This window comes from Phodopus roborovskii, unplaced genomic scaffold (genome assembly GCF_943737965.1).
Source record: "Phodopus roborovskii unplaced genomic scaffold, PHOROB, whole genome shotgun sequence".
NCBI classification, from domain to species: Eukaryota; Metazoa; Chordata; class Mammalia; order Rodentia; family Cricetidae; genus Phodopus; species Phodopus roborovskii.
Window position 1 is genome coordinate 10,424,481 of NW_026125391.1, and position 25,044 is coordinate 10,449,524.

Genomic DNA, 25,044 nt, shown 5'->3' on the forward strand with positions numbered 1-25,044 from the left:
GGCAGCAGATGCATAGCACTCATCCCTTTGCCCAGGCCCCTCGGCATTATGCCCCTTAGATGTATTCTTGCCAGTGTATATGGAAGTGGCTTGGGCAAATTTCATTGCTAGGTGGACCTCCATACACAATAGTCTATTATATATTCATTTACTCTGCAACTCATACACATTCCAAATTTTCTTTTATTTTCACATCACAATTTGTGCACATTCATAATGGTTCCTGTGTTGCTTTTCGTTACAATTGACGCCTCTCTGCTTTAGGCACTAGTCACTTGGAATCTTCTCACTGGGCCATTGAGCATGTGCTGAATTAAGTAATGAACTTAGGCAGAAGAAAACATTGGTTATTAGGTTTTCTTCAAACCCAATATGTATTTTTTTAAGTTTTTAGAAAAACCTTGTTTTGGTTTTGTTGTTGTTGCTGCTGCTCCTTGATTTTGTGGTTGTCTTTTCCTGTTTTATTTCCTGTGGTACACATATTTAAAAAACAAAAGCATCTTTCAAATCCCTGTATCTTTCAAGACTAATAATTTCACTGTAGACAGGGCAGATCCCCAGCACTGTGTCAGAGTATCCTACAGAGGACTCTTTCAAGATGTGAACATTCCTATCTAGCTGTTTGGCTCACTTCCCAGCTCTAACTAGCTAAGATGGGAAGCAGTTGAGAAAGGTCACTTCCACTGGCCCATGCTTTGAAGCCGAGGCTTCTCTGAATAAGGGGAAAGAATTCTTATTTATACAATGTTTTCTAATCATGCAAGGTATAATTTTACTAAAGTAGTGCAGAAATGACACTGCAATTTTTAAAGAAACGAAGGAAAAGGCCTTACCATGATGAACCCTGTGATGGCTAGGGGTGTTAAGAACGAGTTCCAAGGGACCGAGGCTTGTGATGACCTGTTTACAACAAAAGAGAGCCACACAATTAGCTATCCCGAGCATTCTATGTATTGCACAAATAAATGACACCCAAATGGGGGATGAGGTACAGAAAGCTTCAAACCTTTTTACAATTCAGTTCCCATGTCTCTAAAATAAAATTAGTAACAGTGCTATAACATAATGTAAGTCTAGACTTCTAAACGTACCTGGCATTCACTGTAGTTGATGGGAAAAGCAGTCACTATCAATAATGACATTGCTACAAACTGGCAACATGACAGTCGCACAGGGGAAGAAAACAGGGTGGTGGACTTAGGAGTCTAAACTGAGCAACCAAATGTAATGGGTGGATTATTTGGATACTTATTGGAGACTAACAAACAACCATAATCACTATCTTGTAGATAATGAGAGGATTAGATGATAATAAACCATTTTATTTAGAGTGATAATTGCATGGGGTATGAAAATGTAACTTTACAACAACATAACTGATAAGTTCTAGACTTTGCTTGAGAATATTTTGGCAATGAAATTAAGAAGAAAAATAGAATGATTGACAGAAATGAATCAAAATCTCTGAGTTTAATAGAAGTAACAAATACAAATAGATGGCTCCTCCTGTGTTTTTGAATTCTGGACAATGGATGTAAAATGTATTAGTATATATTTTTAAGTAAATTGAAAGTATTAAGAGATGCCCAAATTCAGAAAAATATTTCCATTTTATTCATTGATTTTATTTTTAACTCTACATATTAGTGTATCTTAGTATGATTTGTGTGTCTATGTGTCATGTCCAAGAAGGTCAGAGAGTGTGTTGAATTGCCTGGAGCTGTAGTGACAGAAAGTTTTCAGCCACCACACCTGGGTGCTGGGAAACAAATTCAGGTTTCCACAATATAGTGTGTGTTAACTACAGAGCCAGCTTTTCAGACCCAGAAACATACTTCTTAATGGAAGTTCTTCCTCCACAAAGATGTGTTTTGCTTTATTTTATTAATCTTTAGGGTTTTCAGTTGCTCTGAAGATATAGGAAGCTGGGGTTGCCCACACTGTTCTCAGCTTGTGGTTTCACATACCCTCCTGAAATTGTAGCTGTAACCTCATTGACAAATAGCAGCGCAAACTCTCCATCCCATAGTCACCCACATAGTCTCCATATTGTCCATTATTTGCAGGCCTGAAAGAGACCCATTGCCTCTCCCACTGCTGCTGTCAACTTAGGGTTTCTGTTTCTGTCAGAAATGGACAGATACTTGTCTGCAAAAGAATGTGCATTTTTAATGCCATGTGCTAATCTGATGTTTCTCAATGCATCCATCTCTTTCCTTGGTTCCTCCTTCTTTCCTCCCTTCAGCCCCACTTCCCCTTTCATGAGGCTATTCGACAATAAATGTGTTTTATTTGGAGTTCCACTAGTGCTGTCTCTGGTTGTGTATGGATTTACAATGGTGCTGTCCTTGGGTGGGCATAGTGTTACAATGGTGCTGCCCTCGGGTGGGAATGGAGACACAAGGGTGCTATCCTTGGGTGTGAATGGACTTAACAATGTTGCTGTCCTTGGGTAGAAATGGGTTTATAAAGGTGCTGTCCTTGGGTGGGAATAGTGTTACCTTGGCGCTGTCCTTGTTCATAAATGGAATTACAATGGTATTGTCATTGGGTGTGACTAGCATTACAATGGTACTGTCAGTGGGTCTGAAAACCCATTTGACTTTTACAGGTACTGGGGTCTAGCTGGGCCTTCTCCTCCTATTCTCTTGTCATCTCCTTCCTGCCCTCCTTTTTTTATGATTCCTTCCTTCCTACCTGTCCATCTATCTTCTTGTTTTTTGTTTTGTTTTGTTTTGTTTTTTTTTTTTTTTTTCTCTAGCCTGGGGTGTTGGGTGAGGTGTCCTGTCCACCTATTCTTTAGTTATTTCTAGAAGAAATGTATTTTAATCTCTGAACCCAAATCCATTTCCCTATTAGAACAGTGGAATTTTTGTACATCAAACACTGTGGGGTTTTTTCTTTTCAAGTGTACTCTTTTATTTTTTAGAATACAGTCCTATGAAATAAAGCACAAAACTGATGTCTCACAAGTATAGTGTTAATCAACTAGGTACTGGGAAAGCAGCGTGTTTTATTACTTAAAAACACATCACTACCTCATTGTCTACTGGTGGAAAACTGTGGGCCCAGATGCGTGGTCACGGCAGGAGGATAGGAAGAGTGGGTTCCGCAGCATTCAGATTGTTACAAACTGACGCTTTTGGTCCGGCCTTTTTTCATTTGGTAGATAACCAGATGGGAAAGGAGAAAGCCATTTTATCCATTTGTCTCTGGTGTCTAACGTTTGTTACAAAAACAAACAAGAAGAGGGGTGGAGGATACTACACTAAGCCGCTTCTGCTCACCAGATGCTTTTCTGAGCTTGAGCCCTGGCATGTGTGCAACCGGATCCAAAGCCACCCAAATGAATGCCTTCAGATGACTGGAGTCTGGGCTGCATAGCGATTTTGTTGTTGTTTTTTGTTTTGTTTTGTTTTGTTTTTTTATGTCAAGTTTGTTTCCTTAGAGAAACCTTCTGCTCCTCCAGACCGAAATATTATGTTATCAATATTGATAGCTGGTTTTTAACTTTTTAGGTAAAAATCAAGCACAGGACAATCATTTACAGTTCCATTCTGTTGCTGTGCCTGTGAGTACTGTGGAGCTTAGGGAGACCACCACAGGGCAGACAATTCATCACTCAGACAACCCGGTCAGAAGCTCCCATGTAAAAAAACCTCTGATTCAAAGTCATGGAGAATTCATTAATATTTAATAAGAGCTGAGCGTAACGAATTAATTATCTCCCACTTTTGCAAATTCAGCCATTTAGCAATTGTACCACATCTAGCTGGGACTCACTTCCTAAAAAACATGTTTGTTACTCCGGGAAAAATTGGACCTATTCTACATTTTAGAAAATGTTGTCTTAATTTATCAAATTTAAGTGGGTTACTAAAAAATACAAAATTTTATAATGATCGGCCTTAAATATAGTGTAGATCAATATTTTATCATAAAAAAAGCATTAAAATGTGAAATGCTCTGGCCTAAATCACTATTCTGTTAAAAGCTTATGAAAAGCCTTGGAGTCTAATTTCACTTGAAAATTGTTTCTATTTTCTATCTTATCTCTTTTAAATACATATAAAATGATTTTCCATCAAGTAAAATGAAATTTGGCCTTAATAACTCTAGTAGAAGGGATCGCTAATTTTTTGACTACATAGGAGTGAAAATAATTCCACATTTTTATAAAGGTGCACAACATTTGTGCTTCCTGGGTCACTGAAGCGATGCACTTGCTCTTGTAAAATTTTGCTTTGGACTTTATGATCTGAGCAACATGGGTGCCTGGGAAAACCATGGAAAAGCTAGGAAGCTCAGAAATAATTTGTTTTGTATCAAATTTTATGATTATTTTTCTGGGAAAAACTTGGTGTTTTTATCATGGGCTGAAAGGGAAATGTAAATTTTAAAGTTTTAATAACAATGTCCCACTCCTAAGAAGAGATGACCACTGGTTACTTCTTATGCCCTTCCTATTTGTATTGTGTTGTTAGATTCCACATCATTAAAACGTGGGTGTGAATTTCTTTCCCAGACTTTAAAATAAAAATACTTAAACATTTTTTGCTTAGTCTTGAAATAATTAACTCTTCTACCAAGACTGTTGCATAGGCCATTTTCATCTGCAGAATAAGAAATTATAAATGTGTAGTTAGTAACAAGTAAGATTTGTATGAGAGGGAAACCTATGATAAATTACAGGCCATACTTCATCCATCAAAAGTGCTTTGGGTCATTTGCTGGACTAGCCACAAGTTCCTTGCTCTAACAGTCACAGGCTCCTTGTCTCAACAAGTAGTCACAGGCTCCTCATTCTAACACTCACAGGCCCTTCTCACTGCAGTCCTTACTAAGAGTATTAGACACTCTTGTGAGGAAAGACCATGTGCATGTGATGGTGTCATTATCCCTGCATGGCATTTCCTTTTATAAATACATTTTAAGTTCTTAATTTCTCTTTTGGAATTCTGGGAATCAAACCCAAAGCCTCATACACGAGATGTTCACACTGACTGAGCTATTCTCATATCATGTGTCATCCAAGGAGAGACCCTACCCAAAGACCTCACTAGACCTGAGATAATCAGAGTTCAAACTACCTATAAGCTTTCCTGGGAGGAATTTTCTCTGTTCCTTTTTCTTACTTGCCTTCAATCTATCTCTCTTCCATTCTTAGTGGACTCTAGCCCTTCTTGAATATCTGCCACATCCTTTACTCAAATTACAGATTTTTCTAATGAGAAGTTTGATCATCCACACCCCAAATTTGGAAATATATTGTGAAATAATTTTTGTGTCCCTTTCTATGTTCTATGGTCTAGTTATTTAACTTAATCCCTCTTACTATACTGCAATTTCAATAAAGACATTCCTTACCCTTCTTGTTTCTTACAGCATATACAGAACTACACAAACACCATGATTAATCAGCAAGATAATATTTAGAAAATCAGTGTGCCTTTCTATTCTTACATTTTTAGGCCTTCATAGGAATAATTTGCTTACCCTGGTGAAGTTACTGTATTTATCACAACTGCAAGAAATGCTGTTGACTTCCAGTGAATAGGGTGTTTAATCCTGCTAGACAGTTCAATTATACAGGAAAATGCACATGATAAAAATAAGGTAATGTGGAATGTTCTCAGTGTTAAGGTTGAATATGCTGCCACATGGATACAGATACCTCTTCTATAGGTAGGCCCTTTAAGGTCAAGGGAAGAATATCAAATGATCTGGAAATTTTACTTTGGAAATTGAAGGAGTAATGTTTGCAGGATTGAACCTGGTTGTCATTCTCACTGCTAGAAGTTATAAATACATCCAGAACAATGGGATTGAAAATCAGGGATGGAAGATCAACAAAGCAACTTATCAAATGCTTTGTCCGTTAACAGTAACAGCCAAAATGAAGGTGGAGATAGAGACAAATTACAGAACAATATAAGGGAGAATGGGCTGAGGAAGTTCTGATAGTCACTGGCCGGTGGACCCTTTTAATAATTATTAAATTCTTAGAATATAGGTTTAATACAAACACAGAAAAATGAATTCATGTTTCACCTGCTTATTTGTAAGTAATTTCGTGAAAATCTCACATCCAACTCACCCTATATTCTCAATAAATATCTTAAGAGATTGGCAAGCCTCCTGTTTTGTCTAAGTGTTCAGTATGGAATGGTTTTACTGTGGTTTTCTGAATGAACTATAACAAAAGGAGAATATACACATCACAAAATTGACCTTAAATTGTATCAATAAATGAAAATCCATTCCAAAAACAAAGTATTCATATCTATACCATAATCCCCTTTTTACCTTTAAAAATAATTGGCTGTGATCATTGCCCATTTATAACCAAGTCCATTTAAATGAAACCAAACATTTATAAACAATATTTGGGAATTTGGGCGTCGTTCTTTCCAAACTACTTCTTGCTGATAGGGGGCGCTGTCATGGGGATCTTAAGAAGTTGCAGAAATCTTGGCTGTAGTCTGCGAGGCTGCTTTGTCCATGCTGTTTTGAATGTTGGATCACCAGCGACTCTGTTTCAGGGGGACTAGATATGTAGGTCATTTTGTTCTCGATTTTCCTTTTCTTAGAGCACACTTGTTATTCACTGTTTTGTATATAGTTTTGTATTAAGCCTAAATCTTTTCTTTAGACTAAAAGGGGAATTGTAGTGGGATATTCACTTTGTCTCCTTCTGTGGCACTGACCACGCCCATTGGGGGGTGGAGCCATGGGCGGAAGTGACCTGAGGAAGGAGGCCGGAGGGGGCCAGGAAAGGCTCTCTCTTTCTGGCGTGACTCGGACAGGAGAGGATCGGGTTGAATTTCCTGGTGTTCATCTGTCTAGGTTGTAAGTTATTTCTCACTGAATAAACATCTATTCAGCCTATTTGTTTATCCTGATCCTTATTTACCGCGATACAGTCGTGCTGCATACATTTAATCACAGCACATGAGGCAGAGGCAGATGAATCTCTGTGAGTTCAAGGCCACTCTGGTGTACAGAGCTTGTTCCAGGACAGCCAGAGCTACACAGAGAGACTCTGTCTGGAAAAAACAAAACAAAACAAAAGGATATTAACATGCTGAAACTGGAACACATCACTTACAACAAAAATATTCAGTTAATTTATTATAAACTAGTGAATTAGAATTACTCAGAAATTTGCATTTTCGTGCCTCAGCCCAGTGAGAAGTTACAAAATCAGGATACTTTATAAAACTTAAAGCAAAATGCATATTTCTACCTTGGTATCATATTTTAGAAGAATATTGAGAATACCACATAATATTTCTATCTTTCAGGTTTTATATCTGTAAATGGCTATTAAAATACTAAAATATAGCATTAAAAATCCATAGGGATATTAACAACCATTTTTAAGGAAGAATTAATAAGCCTATGACTAATTTTAAAGTTATTTCCAGAATGAGAGATGGTTACAAATGATCTTCCTGTGTAAGAAGGAAACATCTAATGGGGAAAATGTGTTCTTAGAAGCATGTGCTTTTGTAGAATTCTACTTATAAAACTGACAATGCAGCAATATGATGGATCCTGGGGAGCGGTTGCCTTGAGTACACAGACATCTCCATCACAGGAACCACACGGCACTCAGGTGAATATGTCATAGAGTGGTGACATGGACTGTAACTTCTCAAGACTTACAGCATCATGCATGATTGATGAGCCAGAGACCCAGATCACTGTGGGTCTCCTCATTCCAATGCATCCAGTGTGAGAGGAATACTGTGTCAGTCCCTTGTGCATTTACCATCTGTGATTTATCACCATTATGTTTTATTTAACAAAGAAATATACACCTTAAGAGTAACTGTAAATTGAAAATTTTCTCAGGTAAAACAGTGGCAAGACTCCATGGAAGTCAAACAACCAAAACTAAATGAGCTAACAAGTATAATGTGGTGAGATTTTTCTTCATAGCCAATTTAAGATCACTCTCTTCCTCTTGCTAGTCACCATTTTCTTCATGTGTTTTATGTTTTTCTTTATTAAATGGCTATCTCATGTATTAAATATTAATTATATTCTCAAATACCAATTGATTACTACTTTAAGCACTAAATTATGAGTAAGCACTTTTATGAACACTATAAATAATCAAAGCATTAAAAACATATCAGAATCTTATATTTAAAGAGATTTTCATATTTAATAGAATAAGACCTATCTTAGCACCCATGCATTTTATGTCTTGTAAGTTGTTAAGACAATCACAGGATGTTAGAGTAAAAGGAAATAAACTTTTATGGGAACTTCTCAAGGGAAGCTGGTTTACATGACAGAGTAACTTCCAATAGAAAGTTACAATTGTAATAAAAATATTACCAAAAATGTAAAAACAATAAAATATTTTCTCATTCTCTTGGGACTGATAAGAAAATCTCTTATCTTTCTTTCTCAATGGCTACTACATATTTGATTGATTTAAATTTATAATCAGATTAAAATCATATTAGGTACTATCAAGTAAGAAATAAACTGAGTTATTATCCAGACCTCAAGATGAAAAAAACTTGTAATAAAGATGCATGTTCTAAAATAGCTATACTAACTGATTGAGACATCTTTGTTCATCTACTTCTTCATTGGCCAGGAGGCCATCAGCAACCAGGCTATAATTCTTTGGTGTAGGGAGCTTGTTCTAAGATTACTTGATAGGGCACAGACTTAAACAAAGAAAATTACAATGTAGTGTCTGAGAATTTAATGATTTATTTCAAATAAGTGATGACATAAAATGTTAGGTAATATAGAAGTGTGCATTTCACTATCAGTAGCATGATGTCAATTCTTATTTAATTTTTAAAAACAAAGCTGTAACTACATATTGAAAAGACTTTCAGTTGTTTTAAATTGGCTGATTTTTAATTGTTAATTTTTTTTTTTTTTTTTGTCAAGAGCTTACTAGGTTTGAACATTTGTGGATTATCTTATGTTGCTGAGGTTCTGGTTTAAAAAAATGTAAAAACAAAACCATAATTGCATCCTCCACTAATTTTGCTATGTTAATTCAAGACAACACACTGTAGTATTTAGACAGATGGTGGTACCAGCCATATTAGCTCTAAACTCTCTACAGGGAAGCAGGAGAAAGCAGAGTTCTTAGGATATGTCCCTGTCTGCCTAGTTTTATACTTTGAAATCCTGGACAAATGCTGATTTATTAGTGGCCAGATGTTTTCCTACCTGATTCGGCAATTTCCTACACCAGTAGGCATGTAATATGGAAGTAGCTGACTTTCCACTCCAAGGAGTGAAAAAACAATATTTATAGTTTGGAAATAAAACAGTCGTTAGGAATCAAGATTGTTGTGATCATAAAGTGCTTCATAGGGAGTATATTTTTGATGGATCTGCAACATAGGGCTAAAGACTTTAAATCTTGGTTTGAACAAAGACTGGCAATAGACTATGTTTATATAGTAAACAAGTTTCAAAAGTCTGGGTTTATAATACATTATCTGGGAGGCTGATTCTTGTCACTTCCAATAACAGGAGTCTTCTACAAGAAGACACTGTTAGCACAATGTAGGCATTTATTTAATTTGTTCAAACTAACATTTTAAACAAAAGTAAATGCAAAAATGTTGCTAAACATGTTCCTTCAAGAACAGATGGATTCCTGGTGACTTTGGTTTAATAATTATTTTAATTTAAATATAGCTACAACATTTTCTTTCATTTCCTTTCATCCCTCTAACTACTCCATGTACAGCCCCAACTTCTTGCTATATTTTAAATTCATGGATTCTTTTTTTTTTTACTGTGACCTATTTGTAATACCTATTTAGTACAAGAGGAAAACTAAAGGCATTCATAGGCATCAGCACACTAACCCTATAAAAGTCCATTCTTAAGTAACAATGCCTTATATCATTTTGCCAATTTGTTTATCCAGTGACAACATAAGTAACAATAGTATAAGAATTGTGATGCTAACCCTAAAAGAAAATGCTGGAAATACTGATAAATTGAATAGTCTATGTGAGAAATCTACTCCAAGAGCTAGAGAGATGTCTCAGTGGTTAAGTGCACCTCCTGCTTCTGCAGAGGACCAAGGTTCTGTTTCTAGCAACCACACAACAGCTCACAAGCACGTATTACTCCAGGTGCAGAACACTTGAGGACCCCTTCTGGTTTCTTCAGGCAATAGGCACATGCATAGTTCATATACTAACCTGCAGGCCAAACATTAAACATATGAAATTTTGAAATTCCACTCCAAGAAGTCCTGTAATGCATGGTGTATGCTTTTGGGCATTCTAAAATGCCTTTTATTTTGACAGACAGACTGAGTCATATTTGAGTCTCCAATTAGGCTTTCTTTCTGAAAAGTTAAATCTCCTTTCTGTTATTCATTATTAATATGCTTGTTAAAAATATTTACAAATACAAATCTATTTAATGTCAAAACTTTCTGTGTGTGAGATACACACACACACAAACACACACACATGCATACACGCACACACACACACACACACACACACACAGAGAGAGAGAGAGAGAGAGAGAGAGAGAGAGAGAGAGAGAGAGAGAGAGGTGGGATAATGTTTTTTGCACACTGTGTGAAGATGTGACTCTATTTTACATTATCTGCCTAAGGTACCTTCTGGTTGGTTTATAAAGAGCTAAGCTGTAGGAGAAACTGCCAGCCAGCCTACCCAAGACACAATTGCCCTACACAGGTGCCCAGGACAGCCTCCATGAGTATGCGTGACAGGTACTTCCTCCCTAAGCCAAGCCTGCCTCTACACTCAGAGACTGCTGAGGAACAGACACCTGACTAGAGACACCAGGGAGGAAAGGACAGTGCAGTAGAGTCAGCTGCCTGAGCCAATATGACCTTGGGAGGGGGCTTATAAACAAGCTTAACTTCCATAGTAAATGAGTCTGCAGCATGCTCTGCTACTCACTCCCAGTGTTTATGTCATTGGTGGTGTATCTTCTCACCCCATCCCACAAGGGGTGTCCAAGCAGGGTTACCTGCAACACTGAATGGTCAGTAGCTAGGTGGGAGAGGATAGGCATGACCTTCTGGCAGAAATGGAAACTCTGATAAAAACTTGAGGCACAGGAGATTGGCCAGCTAGACAAAGAGAAAATTGGATACATTGTACTGAGGAGGGGTAATGAGACAATTGGCATAAGGTAGATTAATATAAATGGGTTAACTTAGATTTTAAGCCTATGCTAAGACTAATCTTTCATACTTGATAGGAAGTCTCCATGTCATTTCTTTGGGAAAAAGACTGACTACAACAAAGAGCATTTTTAGGTCAAATATAAATTTTTAATCACTAGATTAGAGCCCGTGAAGACTAACATTAAATTATTTTGTCTGCCCTGTCCATTCACAAAGTTTTCCTTCTAAAGACAAGCCCTCTTGCTAAACACCATCTTTTTTTCTTGTGACTCTAGGTGCTTTAAAGCCATACATCCTATGTAGACAAGATTGTGAGGAATCATACTGTAACTAATGCCTTTGCTCTTTTAACTGAAAAGTGTTGGTTCTTTTGAGTTCCTCTCTGTCTAGCATTTTATACACAGACCTAACCAGGTCATTATTTTGCTTACTGTGGAAGCTGCCAGATGAATAATAGTCAAAAATTTATTTCAAAAGACAGCTGCAGTTACTGTACATAGATCACAAGATATTAATTCTTAGCTTTAAAAGAGATGGTCATGTCTCACAGAGACTGATGAATATAAATGCTTTTTTCCATATAATGTGATATGTGCATTTAATATGGAAAGGTATTTGTTATCCAACATCATGACCTGAATTCAATCATGGAATCTGTATGGTGGTAGAGAGAACAAGCTCCTTAAAATTTCCTTTGAACCAGCATGAGCACCATGGCACAGGCATCCTTAGCCACCCCCATGAAAACATAAATAAATGTAAAAATTTGTCATTGTTGAGTGGCTATCATGAGGTTCCTAGCCAGTGTGACTATAACGTTGGCTTAACTTGGATAAGAGAAGAAAGAGTTTGTAATAGTTAAAAAAAAAAAAAAAAGTAATATTGTTATGTAATCAAAAACAGTGCAAATTAATGTGAGATAGAAAGGATTAATTTCTCTTTAGGAGGAAATCTCAAGTGTAAAATGAATGTTTTAGAGGGAAAAGATGAACTAGTTAGTAACCATCAAACTATAGTAGTAGACACATCTTGAGGTAGTTTCTTATAAACTGAGGCATGCAAAGACATCAAATCATCTGCATAAACTTCAGCGGTAAAGCAAAGAAGGATATATGAGGCTTTAAGTCACAGCTCTACTGCTAACTAGATGAAACTATTAGGTTCCTGACTTACCAGGTCATTATTTTTCTTAAAAGGGAAGTAAGTATTCCAGATAAATAATGATCCCAAACTCATCTTGAAGAATAGCTGGGGTCACCATGCATAAGACAAAAATATTAGTATTTTTTTTTTGCTTTAAAAATGATGATGTTGATTCTTGGAGATTGGTTAATATTAATATTCCTTTGTTCTCATCAACTTTCATTCAGATTTTTGGAATAATTTTTGCCACATATGCTATAACATACAACCTTAAAATTTCACTACTAAGGTAACCTGCATGTATATTCCTCATTTACTTCTCATAAATATTTAGTGCACTCCTCGTGTATCACATTATTTTAAGACACGTAAGTTGTTTTTCTTTGTAAATATTATATGCTTTATTATCACAGTAGTATAAGAGGTATCTGTCAAAGGGAAGCTTTGAGTAGAACAGACAAGTTCAAACCATCAGAAGTCTGTACTATCTTTGCAGAGAACATCCACTTTGACACTTGCAAAATTGATTGACACACGGCAAGTGGCTCAGAATATTTATTTGACTATATTGTCATTACTATCTATTTCAAAACAATTTTAGGAGTACTCTGTACAATAACCAATAACTTTCATCCAGTTTCCACTACATGCATTCATAAATGAACCTTAAAATATGGAGACATTAGATTATGAAGCAAAAATCATCATAACCATGACGATCATGAGAAATGCTCAATAAGTCATGTAAAAGGAAGCAAAGAAGTAACTTGTCTGTGCAAAAGATACATCACCCACAAACATTTTTGTACTTTGAATGTGTTAAACACTATACTATTATTAACATGTTCCACAACAAATCTGTGTTGTGATCATGCCTATATCATGGTGAGCAGACTGGTGATGTGCAGAAAGATAATGAAAAATTCAAGTCGATAGTCATGACAGCAAATGAGCACTGGAAAATCTGTAAATCTAAGGAACCCAAAGAAAGTAACATAGTTTACATGATTTGATATGATGAAAATGACATCATATATCTGTAATTTTTCATTATTCCAGGGACCTAGGACAAAATAAAATAATACTTGAAAGGGAGAGAGAGGGAGAGAGAGAGGGCAAATTAGTGATAAAATGAATCTTAACGATATCTGAACTCTGCTGAACTTTTAGGTCAGCCCCTTGTTCAACCATCATCAGAGAAGCTTTATCCAGCATCGGATTGGAACAAATAATGGAAAGCCACAGGCCAATGCTATGTAGACAGGAAGAATTTCAAAAACACAGCACTAAATGGGATGTCTCCATCAAATCCTTCCCAGAGCTCAGGGAACCCTAAGAACAAAGAAGCAGAAAAGGATGTAAGAGCCAGTGGGGATTAGGGCAAGGTCCTCTAAATCAACATAGGCAAGTCCATATGAGCTCATAGAGACAACAGCAGCAGCATGCATGGGGCTTGCAAATTTTAGCATTAGGTCCTTGGTGCTTATACTGTGACTTCCAGGTTAATGATTTTATGAGATTACTAAAGGTGCCACAGGGTGGGTCTCTCATTCATAAGCCCTTTCTTGGCCTCTTTTTCTTTTGTTAGTTTGCCTTGTCTGATTCCTGTAAGTAGTAAGGTTTTTCTGCCTGCTGCCAGTCTTGTCCCGCCGCCGCGCCAGCCCCAGTTAACACACAAAGACGCTGTATTAGATATAATGCTGTTGGCCAGGTACTAGTTTCTTATAGGCTAGCTCTGTCTTAAGTATTAGTCCATTTCTGTTAATCTAATATTTCCACGTGCTTTCATCTTACCGGGGAATGGGCTGGCATTGTGCTCTCTCCTGTCTCTCCATCTTGACTCCTCCTCCCTACTTCCTCTTTCCTGCTTGCCTCCTAGTCCCTCCTATCTTGCTTTCCTATTGGCCAACAGTACTTTATTCATTAACCAGTATGAGAAACATATATAGAATGACATCTCTCATCATACATATGGCGCCCACGTGGCTAATAAGAACTTCCACTTAAAATTTAACAAAAGCTTAAGAAAAGGTTTTTTAGAAAAAAAGAACAGAGACAAACAAGGTTTCTTGGTAGCAGCATTTTTCTCGGTTGGACTTTGCTTTGCGAGAGACAAGCAGATAATTGTGCAACTCCTTTAAGGGAAATTTCCTGACTCAGCATAAGCGGCAAAAAACCACAAGGCTTTTAAATAACTCTGCTAACAATTTATTGGTGTGTATGAGAGATGACAATGGCAGTGACCACATCTCCAAGCCAGCAGCATGCTTGCTGGATGGCAGTGCAGACCAAGGCAGTGAGCACAGCTTTCAGTGCTGGAAAGCTGGCGGTAAAAGTACCTGCCTCCATCTTTGGTAAACCGCAGCTGACACAGCTATGACTTTCATTTTAGCAATGTTGTTGTTTACCAGATAAAAGACTTCTGGCTAGAAAAAGATAAAGATTTAGAGTAAAGACAGATTCACTTTAAGAAAAACCGCTAAAGGTTTACAGTGTGTTTTGAAATATATGTAGACATGAAAAAAAAAAAAAGAATAAAATGGTTTTAAAAAGACAAATTGGGTGTGGTGGCACACTCCTTTAATCCCAGCACTTGGGAGACAGAGGCAAGGAGATCTCTGTGATTCCAAGTAAACCTGTTTATGCAGAGTGAGTTCCAGGACAGATAAGAGTTACATAGAGAAACCCTGTCTCAAAAAATAAAAAAATAGAAGTAGAAGAAACAGAATAATAAAAAAAGTCACAGATGGAGAGAATTTGGATACTGTATGGTATTATATTGTCTTTGTATTATTTGACTGCTGAGGAAACAACAACTGTTAAAAGAAATGTTGCTGAATTAATTCAATTTATATATTTTAAAATTGATTTGACTCAAAAATTTAAGTCTAAGGACAAGTTACTTGGGAAAAGGATTTCTACTTTTGTTTCCACAGAAAATAAAATGCTGTGGATTCCTTCCAGAATAATGTGGTTTGATCAAGCCAGGCCCCCTGAAACAGAGTCTCTGGTGATCCAACATTCAAAACAGCTTGGACACAGCAGTCTTGCAGACTACAACCAGGATTTCTGCATCTTCTTAGGATCCCCCATGACAGCGCCCTTTACCAGCAGGAAGTAGTTTGGAAAGAACGACGCCCAAATTCCCAAATATTGTTTATAAATGTTTGTTTTCATTTAAATGGACTTGGTTATAAATGGTTAATGATCACAACCAATATATTTTTAAAGGTAAAAAGGGGATTATGGTCTAGATATGAATACTTCATTTTGGAATGGATTTTCATTCATTGATACAATTTAAGGTCAATTTTGTGATATGTGTATTTCTCCTCTTGTTTAGGTATTGTGTTTATATAGCTCATTTAGAAATGTAATATATAATTTAGTACAGATTATAGATAGTTACCTATAATAGTCAAAACTTTAGTTAGGTGAGTAAGATTTTCTAGATACACAGAGATGTATTTGAGATGGATAGGCATTCTTCAAACCTTTCAAAGACCTACATGGCATTTAAAGACCTATATGGCATTTAAAATGGTTTATGGTTTTCTTGACATAATTGCTTTTGGCAACATCACCTGAGTCAGAAAGGAAGGTGGACATAGAAGAAACGCCTTATGAAACTTACTTCCAATATGGCAAGACTAGCCATTTGGACAAGATACTGCTCTTGTCTGGACTGTTTGACTTCATGCTGTATAAACTGGACATGCAGGGCCCACAGAAAAGTGACTGCTGATTCAAGATGGACATTGCTACAGAGTTTCTGCTTAATGGAAGAGTCTGCCAGACAGTCTGCAGGACACAGAGAAAAATGACTGACAAACTGCCAGTACAAGAAGACAGTTTAAAGTTTCCTGCTTTGCTGAAGAGTCTGCCAGACATACTATAGCCTATGGGCTGAAGATGGAAGATCACAGAAGAACTTCATGTGACTGACAAGGCAAGATGTCTCTGTCATTTCTAGAGTTTATATATTATCCTTCTGTGGTCTTTCAAGGAGTTGAAGACAGATAGTTATGGTTATAGTTTTCCTTAGTTAGGCTTAAAGATAAGTTACATATCGGTCTTTAGACTCACAAAGATGGAATAGATAATGGAATATTTTCTTAAATCTTGTTAAATGTTAATGGACTAAATATTGTTAACTGTGATTCTTATTTGATAACTGTTACATTATATATTTTGCTATGTTAAGGTTAAAGCCCTTCTTTTTATTTAGACAGCAAAGAGGAGATGATGGGAGATGTCATTCTATATATGTTTCTTATACTGGTTAATGAATAAAGCACTGTTGGCCAATAGGAAAGCAAGATAGGAAGGACTAGGAGACAAGGAGGAAGTAGGAAGGAGGAGTGAAGATAGAGAGTCTGGAGAAGGCAGAACCACCAACTGCCTCTCCCTGGTAAGACCACATGGAAATACATAGAAATGGATTAATAATTAAGACAGAGCTAGATGATAAGAAACTAGTACCTGGCCAACAGAATTATATCAAGTACATAGACTCAGTGTGTTAGTTGAGGCTGGTGTGGCGGCAGGACAAGACCAGGCAGCAGGCAGAAAAAACTTTACTCCTTACAGACTCTAAAACAGTAGTTTTTATTTATCTGATTGTATTTTATTTTGTTATATTAAAAAATTAATGAATGAATGAATTCATAGCCATTAGGTAAAGTTTAACAACAGAATGGTCATTTAAATCTCTTGGGAGAAGGAGATCCAGTGTTTCCAAAGGAATAAACCAGAGTATATCAGCCACTCCAGGGCAGGTCTCATTTTCAGGAATATATGACTAACAAATAACGTGTAGTTTTTTTGGAGGGTTATTTTGGTTGTTTTATACCATTTTGTTTCATTTTGAATTATGTGTATTATTTTCTAGGTTTTGTGTATTTTCTTGAGTTGGGTTTTTGTTTTTTGTTTTTTTTTTTTTTCTGGAAAAAAAATTAAAGGTAAATGGTTAGGGAGGAGGAAAGGGTCCATAAGGACTTGGGGAAATGGAAGAATATGTTCAACGTATATTTAAACTAAAAATCTTGCTTTTAAATAATAACAAATACAAAAAAATCAATAAAACCAAACAAACAAAACACTTAACATATCTAATAGTATGTTTCTAACATTCATATTTAGGTTTTATATCACAGTTTAGCAAAATATTACATAACTTTCCTCCAGGTATCCTCTCAAGGGAAGCATTGCTTGACTGTTAATGAAAAATATTTGCTGAATAATTTGTTGATTGAAATTTTTTCTTTCTCCCACATAAAGAACAAAATACCTGCTCCAAAAGCCTGAGATAAACACTTTTTTCCTGCAATTATGACTTTAAAATCATATTGCAAATATCTACTTTGTTTCAGAAAGTTAGTTGAGGGTGGGGGAGGGGGAACAAGAACACATATTTCCAGTGTGCTGGTGTCTTAATTAGATTTTGAGATTTTGAAGAATACAAGAATACTTCCAAACTTCTATGAAAATGAAATTTGGTGGGGTGGGGAGAAATAGTACTTACGTCCTCTTTTGGTTGCATCCTTAAAAGTCAGGTTACCTCATCATTGCCTCTGTGTCTCTCTCACTGGTGTTTTGCCAGTGTAACAGTTGTGACTACTTCAATTCTCCTAGTGTCTACGGTAGTCTCATTTCTGTTATCTGGACAGCTACAGAGTCAGTCACTGTGAATGAAATCCTGTAGCTGTCCTATATTTTAGTCTACTGATGTTTCATTTTGGTATCTATGTTAATATATTCCCAGAAGTAAACATCTCACTTGTACCATCAGCCACAGTGGGACAGGGAACAGAGACACCATTCTGTCACAGTAGCATTAAAGACTCATATAGGAAAGGCTACTGCCTTCTAGTGTAAGTAATGGGCTACCTGACCTGGGTAGATATCTAACATTCAGTTGGGCTGATCAGTCACCTAGCTAAGAGGCCACCACTCAGGAGTGCAGAATATTATAGAAAAACTCTGCAGATTGTTCTTTTAATGAGTGAGTAAACATTAAGATTTGTTTATCTCTTCTTGATTAGAATATATACGTGGAACAGAGATAATGAACCCTTGGACCTTAGAAATGAAGACATCTACCTATCTCACATTTAAATTTACATATCATCTTAAGCAATACTTAAGAGATAGGAGGAATACTTATCCATTTTATGAGGTCGTGATGTATTTTGCTCTGTCCCAGAAACCACCACCCCACCCCATAGAGTCTCTTACAGAGCCCCAGCCTGAAACATTGTAAATCTGCTAGCTATTCTGAATTATCCCCAAAAGGAAAGGTCTTCCTTTTCTTCTCTTTTCTAAACATGTTTTCCTTAACACTTTGGGCCCTCTCACTCTTTCTATTAATCCTACTCTCCCACCCATTTTGACATCTGCTTGTTTGTGTGCCATATGGTTTGCCTGCTTGCCAATCCTATGCCTAAAAAAAAAAAAAAGTATGGCTTTCTTCCTCATCTCCTGCTCTCTCTTCTGAGTAGCTGTAAAGATGTAGGGCTTGACTATTCTGGGTTTTTCTTTAAATTCTGATTAAATTTTCCTCACATTTTCATCTCCATCACTCCTTAAGGGTTTTATTAGTAATACTAAGGACACAAACAAAAGACTTGAAAGTCCCCATAAGAATCCTGTACTAATGCCTGAAGCAACCTAAAAAGTTCTTCATAGAGAATACGGTTATTTGAAAGAAAATGGCTCCTAAAGGGAATGGAACAATTAGGAGTTTGAAGTAAGCGTGGTCTTGTTGAAGGAACTGTGTCACCGTGAGATTTGAGGTCTCATATATGTTCAAGCCATGTCCAGTGAGTTAGTTCACTTCCTGTTGCATGCAAGTCAATATGTACGACTAAGACAGTGACCTTTACTCAGATGTAGCCAGGATTATTGATACTACTCCAGAAAAGAATTCCAAAGTAAGCCATTATGAAACAGAGGTGGGATTTACTAGGATATGATTTTAACATAGATTATGAGGTTAATAGAAAGAGAGGTACACAGAGACTGATAACTCATCCTTAAATTTAGATGTAGGATTCTCAGGAGAAAAAAAAGGGAAGGTGTGAGCAGTGAGTTTAGGAACCTCTTGGGCAAAGCTTTGGACCATTAGCACAGGAATAGTACTAGCCATGCAGACCCGGTGCTTGCCACTTCAGTCTTGGTGAACCCATGTGAGCCCATTTAGTTTATTCAGTGGGCCCTGTTCTTCTGGTGTCCTTTATTTCCTGATTCCAGCAATCTTTCCTGCCCCTCTCTTGTGGGGTTCCCAGAGCTCTGACAGGGGGGCTCTGGAGGAGACCTCCAATTTGCAGTCTCTTCTAGCATAATGTCTAGCTGTACATGTGTTTCTATCTGTTTCTAGAGGAAGTTCCCTATTTGTTTGCTGTTATCCATCGCTTCAGTACTTTTCTCTGCGACAAAAGATCGCAGAACCTCTCCAGAGTTACCTTCTGAACTCAACTCAAATATCACCTGATATGATAAAGAAACTTACTGGTATATACTAATTTAGAAAAGACAGCAAACTTCTTCAGACAGAAGTAAAATAATACTGAAAAGAAGTGTGAGTTTAAATGAACAATAAAAATACTATAAAATAAACTTTTGGAAGAATATATCAGATTGATTATTTGGTTTTGTTGATTTCCTTAAAAGACAACTGACATGTTAAATCTACAATTAATATAGTATTTGGAGATTTACACTATGTGCCTAATTATTGTACTTACACACTGTAAATGAAACTGTTATCAGAGTACTATGCCAGACATGCAAATTTTAGGAGATTACAACATATCAGCAGACCTTGCCCACTTCAGCAAATTCAGCAAATAACAGTAATGTTCAAAAGGTCAGCAAAGATTTTAATCAAAATCTTTATTTGGAAGGTTAGGAACTATGCATTTCAGCCTATCTTGCATTACTAACATGGCCCTTAAGTACACAAAGGGAAAGGGTGTTGGGGACAAAGAGCATGCTTAGTTAACCATTAGTAGTCTGCCCAACCATTCCTTCAGTTCTCATTTTGCAAGGTAGCCTCAGACAATCTTCCTATTTTCCAGGGACAAGCTTCTTCCCATCAGATAACTGTACTGCTGACCCCTGCTTAGAAGAAATGATTCAATATGGAATGTCTGTCTGAGAAGCTACTTTTTTTTCTAAAATCCAAAGTAAGATCAGATTTAGAACAAATAGAGAGCTTCAAGTGCTTTCCCAAGGAAGTCAGCATTTAAGACCTTGTGATAAAAACTCTCTAGTTATTTTTCTCTTTGTGCTTTCCTCCTGGAAGAAGGATGTAGAATAAGTAGTACAGTTTTTAGAGGCTTGAGGTTGATTATTATGACTCTGTTCAAAGGCAATAGGGAATCTAATCTACAGTAAAGGGAGTACATACAAAATGAAAATGTCATGCTTGTATTCTGATTTAAGTTTCTAGGCACACTTGAGGACTCCAGCTCTTGGGCAGAAGCAGTTTCTAAGTGAGTCCTAAAGAATTATTATCCTTTATGGTCCCTACAAAAATGACAAATGGCATCCATGCAGAAGGGGCCAAAGTTAACCTGCAAGACCCACCGGCTCACCTGCCAGAGTACAAGGTGACTTTCTGAAATGCTGGGAGTTGTAGTTCTTAGGGAATAACAGGTCACATGATTTTACTTCCCTAAACAAGTGTGTTTGTGCATCTGCACCTGATATGCTTGATCACATGTAGGCAGGAAATGTGTCAGGATGTATGTTTGCCCCTGGTTGAACCTGATGGGAAATGCAATGATTTATGCGCTTTTCCTTTTTTAAGCCTTTGCAAAAGGTGACCCACCAGTGGCCATCTCCTGGGAACTCACAGGTGGACCTTGATATATCTCTTTTTGCCTGGCCAATATTTAATTAAGTTTGCTTCAAATTTGACTCAAAATTGTGCAACTGTTTTTTCTCCCTTGAATCCCAGGATTTACAGTGTGAATTCAGGAAAGGACAAGGCTGGAGATTGTCTCCCAAGATAAGGGCACCTACTACTCTTGTTTGTTTTTTACTCTTTCAGGTATCTGTAATTCCACTTTAAAGGGTGTCAAACACCTTCTCACCCTCGAGGGGCATATTTTGCACATGTGGTGCCCATGGAGACAAGCAAGCTTACACACATACTACATAAAAAGTTTTTTTTTTTTTTTTTTAAGTCACTACTAGAACAACTATTACTAACAAAGAAAGAATCACACAGAAAGACAGAGGAAGATACTGAACCCCAAGAATATACCTGTAACTGCCTCTAGCTCCTATCTGCTACTGTAGCTTCTTGCCAAAGTGATAAATCATGAAAAATAAAACAGTTATCAGAAGCAACTAAAAGACAGAAAAAAATAGAAGTTTTCTTCAACATTGTTCTTGAAAGAGCTAATAGATAATTTTAAACAAATTTCACAAACTACACAATAACTCTTTTGACAAATTATAGTAATCAAAAAAGTGGGAGATTTGTATAAAGGAATATAAATAAACAAAGAAAGAGGTGGAAACAACAGAACTAACTGTTGCTAATCTCTGCTCTGGTCCCACTCCTCCCATTCCTGACTCCACCCCTCAGAAAGCTAGGCAAAGGCCAGACCCTCCCCCCAGAGCTGCTCAAGACCATGCCTACAGGGCATTAAAGAGCTGGTCTCTGGACCTGCCATGTGATGTCTTTCCTGCCTTCCTGAGTGTCACCCAGGAGTTGCTTTGCTCTGTTTATTAAATCTGAATTTATTAATTTGGTTTGGGTTGTTGCATCAGTGGGGGATACCCAAACCCAGGGATCCAATACTTATCATTAACATAGACAGTCAATTTCTTTTTAGGATAGGTAATAAGACCACCCAATATATAAAACTGTTGGCATGAACATACATGTGCATAGAGCACTGATCTACTGCTGTGGACCCATAGTGGGTCTTGATCTAAACCATGTGACATATGCCTATGTGACAAACATTTAATCATAATATAGACCTAAAGATAAAAGTTAAAACTCTAAAAGTTTCAAAGGAAATCTGAGCAGAACATGTTTCATGGGTTGTGATAATAAAAGATACTAAAGGAAACAAATTAACAAAATAATACAGGACACCTAAACCAAGAAACCAAGTAGAATTAACTTTCTTCAGAAGTTTCAGTTTAACATTACAAAACTCATCAAATCATGACAACAATCTTTAATATCACAGCATTAAAATAATCATTCCTCTTCTCAAGCATGATAACAGATTATAATTATCTAGATTAGTTCAGGTTATTACCACTGTGCTGTGATGGTGCAACTAAACCCCAGTAATACTTAATACCTAAGAAATGGACATGTATAGCTATGAAGTGTTTAGAACTTGTATTTAAAAACTTCTTGTGGTGTATTCATGCATTTACAGAAAAAGAACAAACCACAGTTGTGACACCAACACCCTAGGTCCATGAATTTAACAAATATTTACACAATATAAACTCAGCAAAAGCTGGGAATGGTATACTCTCCTCTAACCCAGCACTCTGGAGGCAGAGGCCAGTGGATTTCTGTGAGTTTCAGCCCAGTCTGGTTTACACAGCGAGTTACAGGACATTGAAAGCTATATAAAGTAAAACCTTGTATTCTCTGCTCTAAATAAATAAATAAATAGCAACAGAACAGACTGCCAAAGCAAGCAGAAGATTTTTGTAACTTTCAGAAAGGACTAAGATAACTCCTGTTTCTTGGCTAACAGAATCCTCAGTTAAGCAATAGCAAAAATATCAAGCTAGACTCTGGTCTTATATATGTTTTATCAAATGTTCTGGGCTCTTTTTCTCTTTCCTCACATCCTTGGAGGTATTGATTTAAAGGAAGTGACTTTTTCCCTTTCAGAAAAATCAGTGTCTCCTTAACCAGCTTTCCCTTTTGTAAGAATCAAACTTCAAGGAAGATAGAGAAGAAAACTTATGTTTGTGAATGGACCAAGCTACTTGGCCAACACTGCAATTTCTGCAGCTCTCACAAGGTTCTTTTTTGAATAGAGTCACTCTTATGATGCTAGATATAAGGGTATGCAAGACCTTGGAGGCATTTAGCAAGAAACGAACAGTTTTTCAGCCTTAATATGCACAGTTTGCTAGACAGAAACCAATAATTTTAGCTTTTACCTTTAATATGTGTGGTAACATTTAAAAACATTTAATGAGGTGTGTGTGTGTGTGTGTGTGTGTGTGTGTGTGTGTGTGTGTGTGTGTGTGCTCTATGTATTGCCCTTGTGTCATGTGGAAGTCTGAGAACAACTTGCTTGAATAGGTTCTATTCTTCTACAATATAATTGTTGGCGAGCAACCCCAAATTATCGTGCTTGGGGATTCAGACTACCTTAACTTTTAATTGACAAATTAGAATGATCACATGTTGAAAATATATTCTTTTATATTAAATCTCCACAGAGGCTGGATAGATGTCTGAAAGATTATGAGTTCTTATTACTCTTGCAAAGGACTGAGATTCAGTTCCCAGCACCCAAATGATGGCAAACAGATGTCTGTAATTCCCTGAACAATTTTAACCTCTACAGACACTTCATGTATGGTGTACATATATAACCACACTCACACTCACACAAACACACACACACACACACAGACACATGGACACACGGACACAAACATACAGACACAATTAAATACATAAATATTTAAATACTAAAAATAAAATTAAAATTCCCCCACCTGATTTCTATTCAATTTGTCTTTTTCTAGAAGCCACCACTGCCATTAGCTTTTTGAGTTTCATCCTGAATCATTCTCTTACTTGTAAACAAATGAAAATATGTTGTCTAAATTTCCAGGCTATGGAAATTTTCAGGAATGAATTCACAGCTTTTAACACAACTCAATAAGTTTATTAAATGGGTGCTTTGATCTCATGCAATTCACCTAAGACAACCCTGCTTGCTTAAGTTCCTACATAGAAATGACATGCCGCATATGTGATGGACTCTAACATACTACTATTAAATTAGATCTTTAAATAATTTCCCACTGGCTTTTGGTCTGCACACTTTTTTTTCTGAAAAGGCACATGAACCTTGGCTCAAGGATCTCTTGGAGAGAAACAGGAAAGGCATTGGTTCCTTAGGCATCATCTTTCTATATCCTAACTAATATTGGGCCTGACACAAGGCATGACCTCTGGCAGAACCACTGTAAAAATGGTTCTCTCCTTTAACCCCTCCAAGTAAATCAGAAAGATGCTTCCCTTTACTGATTAGAATAAATTTGGTCTTTGACCTCTGGAGTCAGAACTGGCCTCAACAACTCTTTCAGATGGCTGTAGTATGAGCTTGTTTGATGAATGTCAACTATCATAAAATGAGTAGTATTTCAGGACAGATTTTCAAATAATACACATATGTCCAAAGTCAGAGTAAAGGTGACTCTATCTGAAGGCTGTCAGATGTGTGAAATACTGCAGACAATGAGAAGATGCTGCTCCACAGCAAGATTTGTTATCTGGTACAGCTGTGACTGCTGTTATGGTTGGTACACCACACTTCACTACCTATCATCATGTTCACTGTTAGAACTTCAAAAGGCTGGCAGTAAATGCAAATGTTTTAAAGAATTCCCCTGTGCATAAAACATTTTTCTGGGTCTACTATATTTCTATATTTAACAGCAAAATTAAGGCAAATAGTTCATAATCTAGATTGTTGCTTAATAATGTATCTGCAACC

The 25,044-nt window shown here is 36.8% G+C and overlaps 1 protein-coding gene across 1 annotated transcript in view; it reads right to left on the reverse strand.

Annotated features, from left to right (window-relative positions):
• The window catches only part of Agmo (alkylglycerol monooxygenase), a 290,726-nt gene that overhangs the window by 147,203 nt on the left and 118,479 nt on the right, over nt 1–25,044 (reverse strand). The window contains exon 6 of the mRNA XM_051175085.1: nt 834–900. Within this exon, the coding sequence (XP_051031042.1) occupies nt 834–900 (67 nt within the window). The remainder of the gene's footprint in view (nt 1–833; nt 901–25,044) is intronic.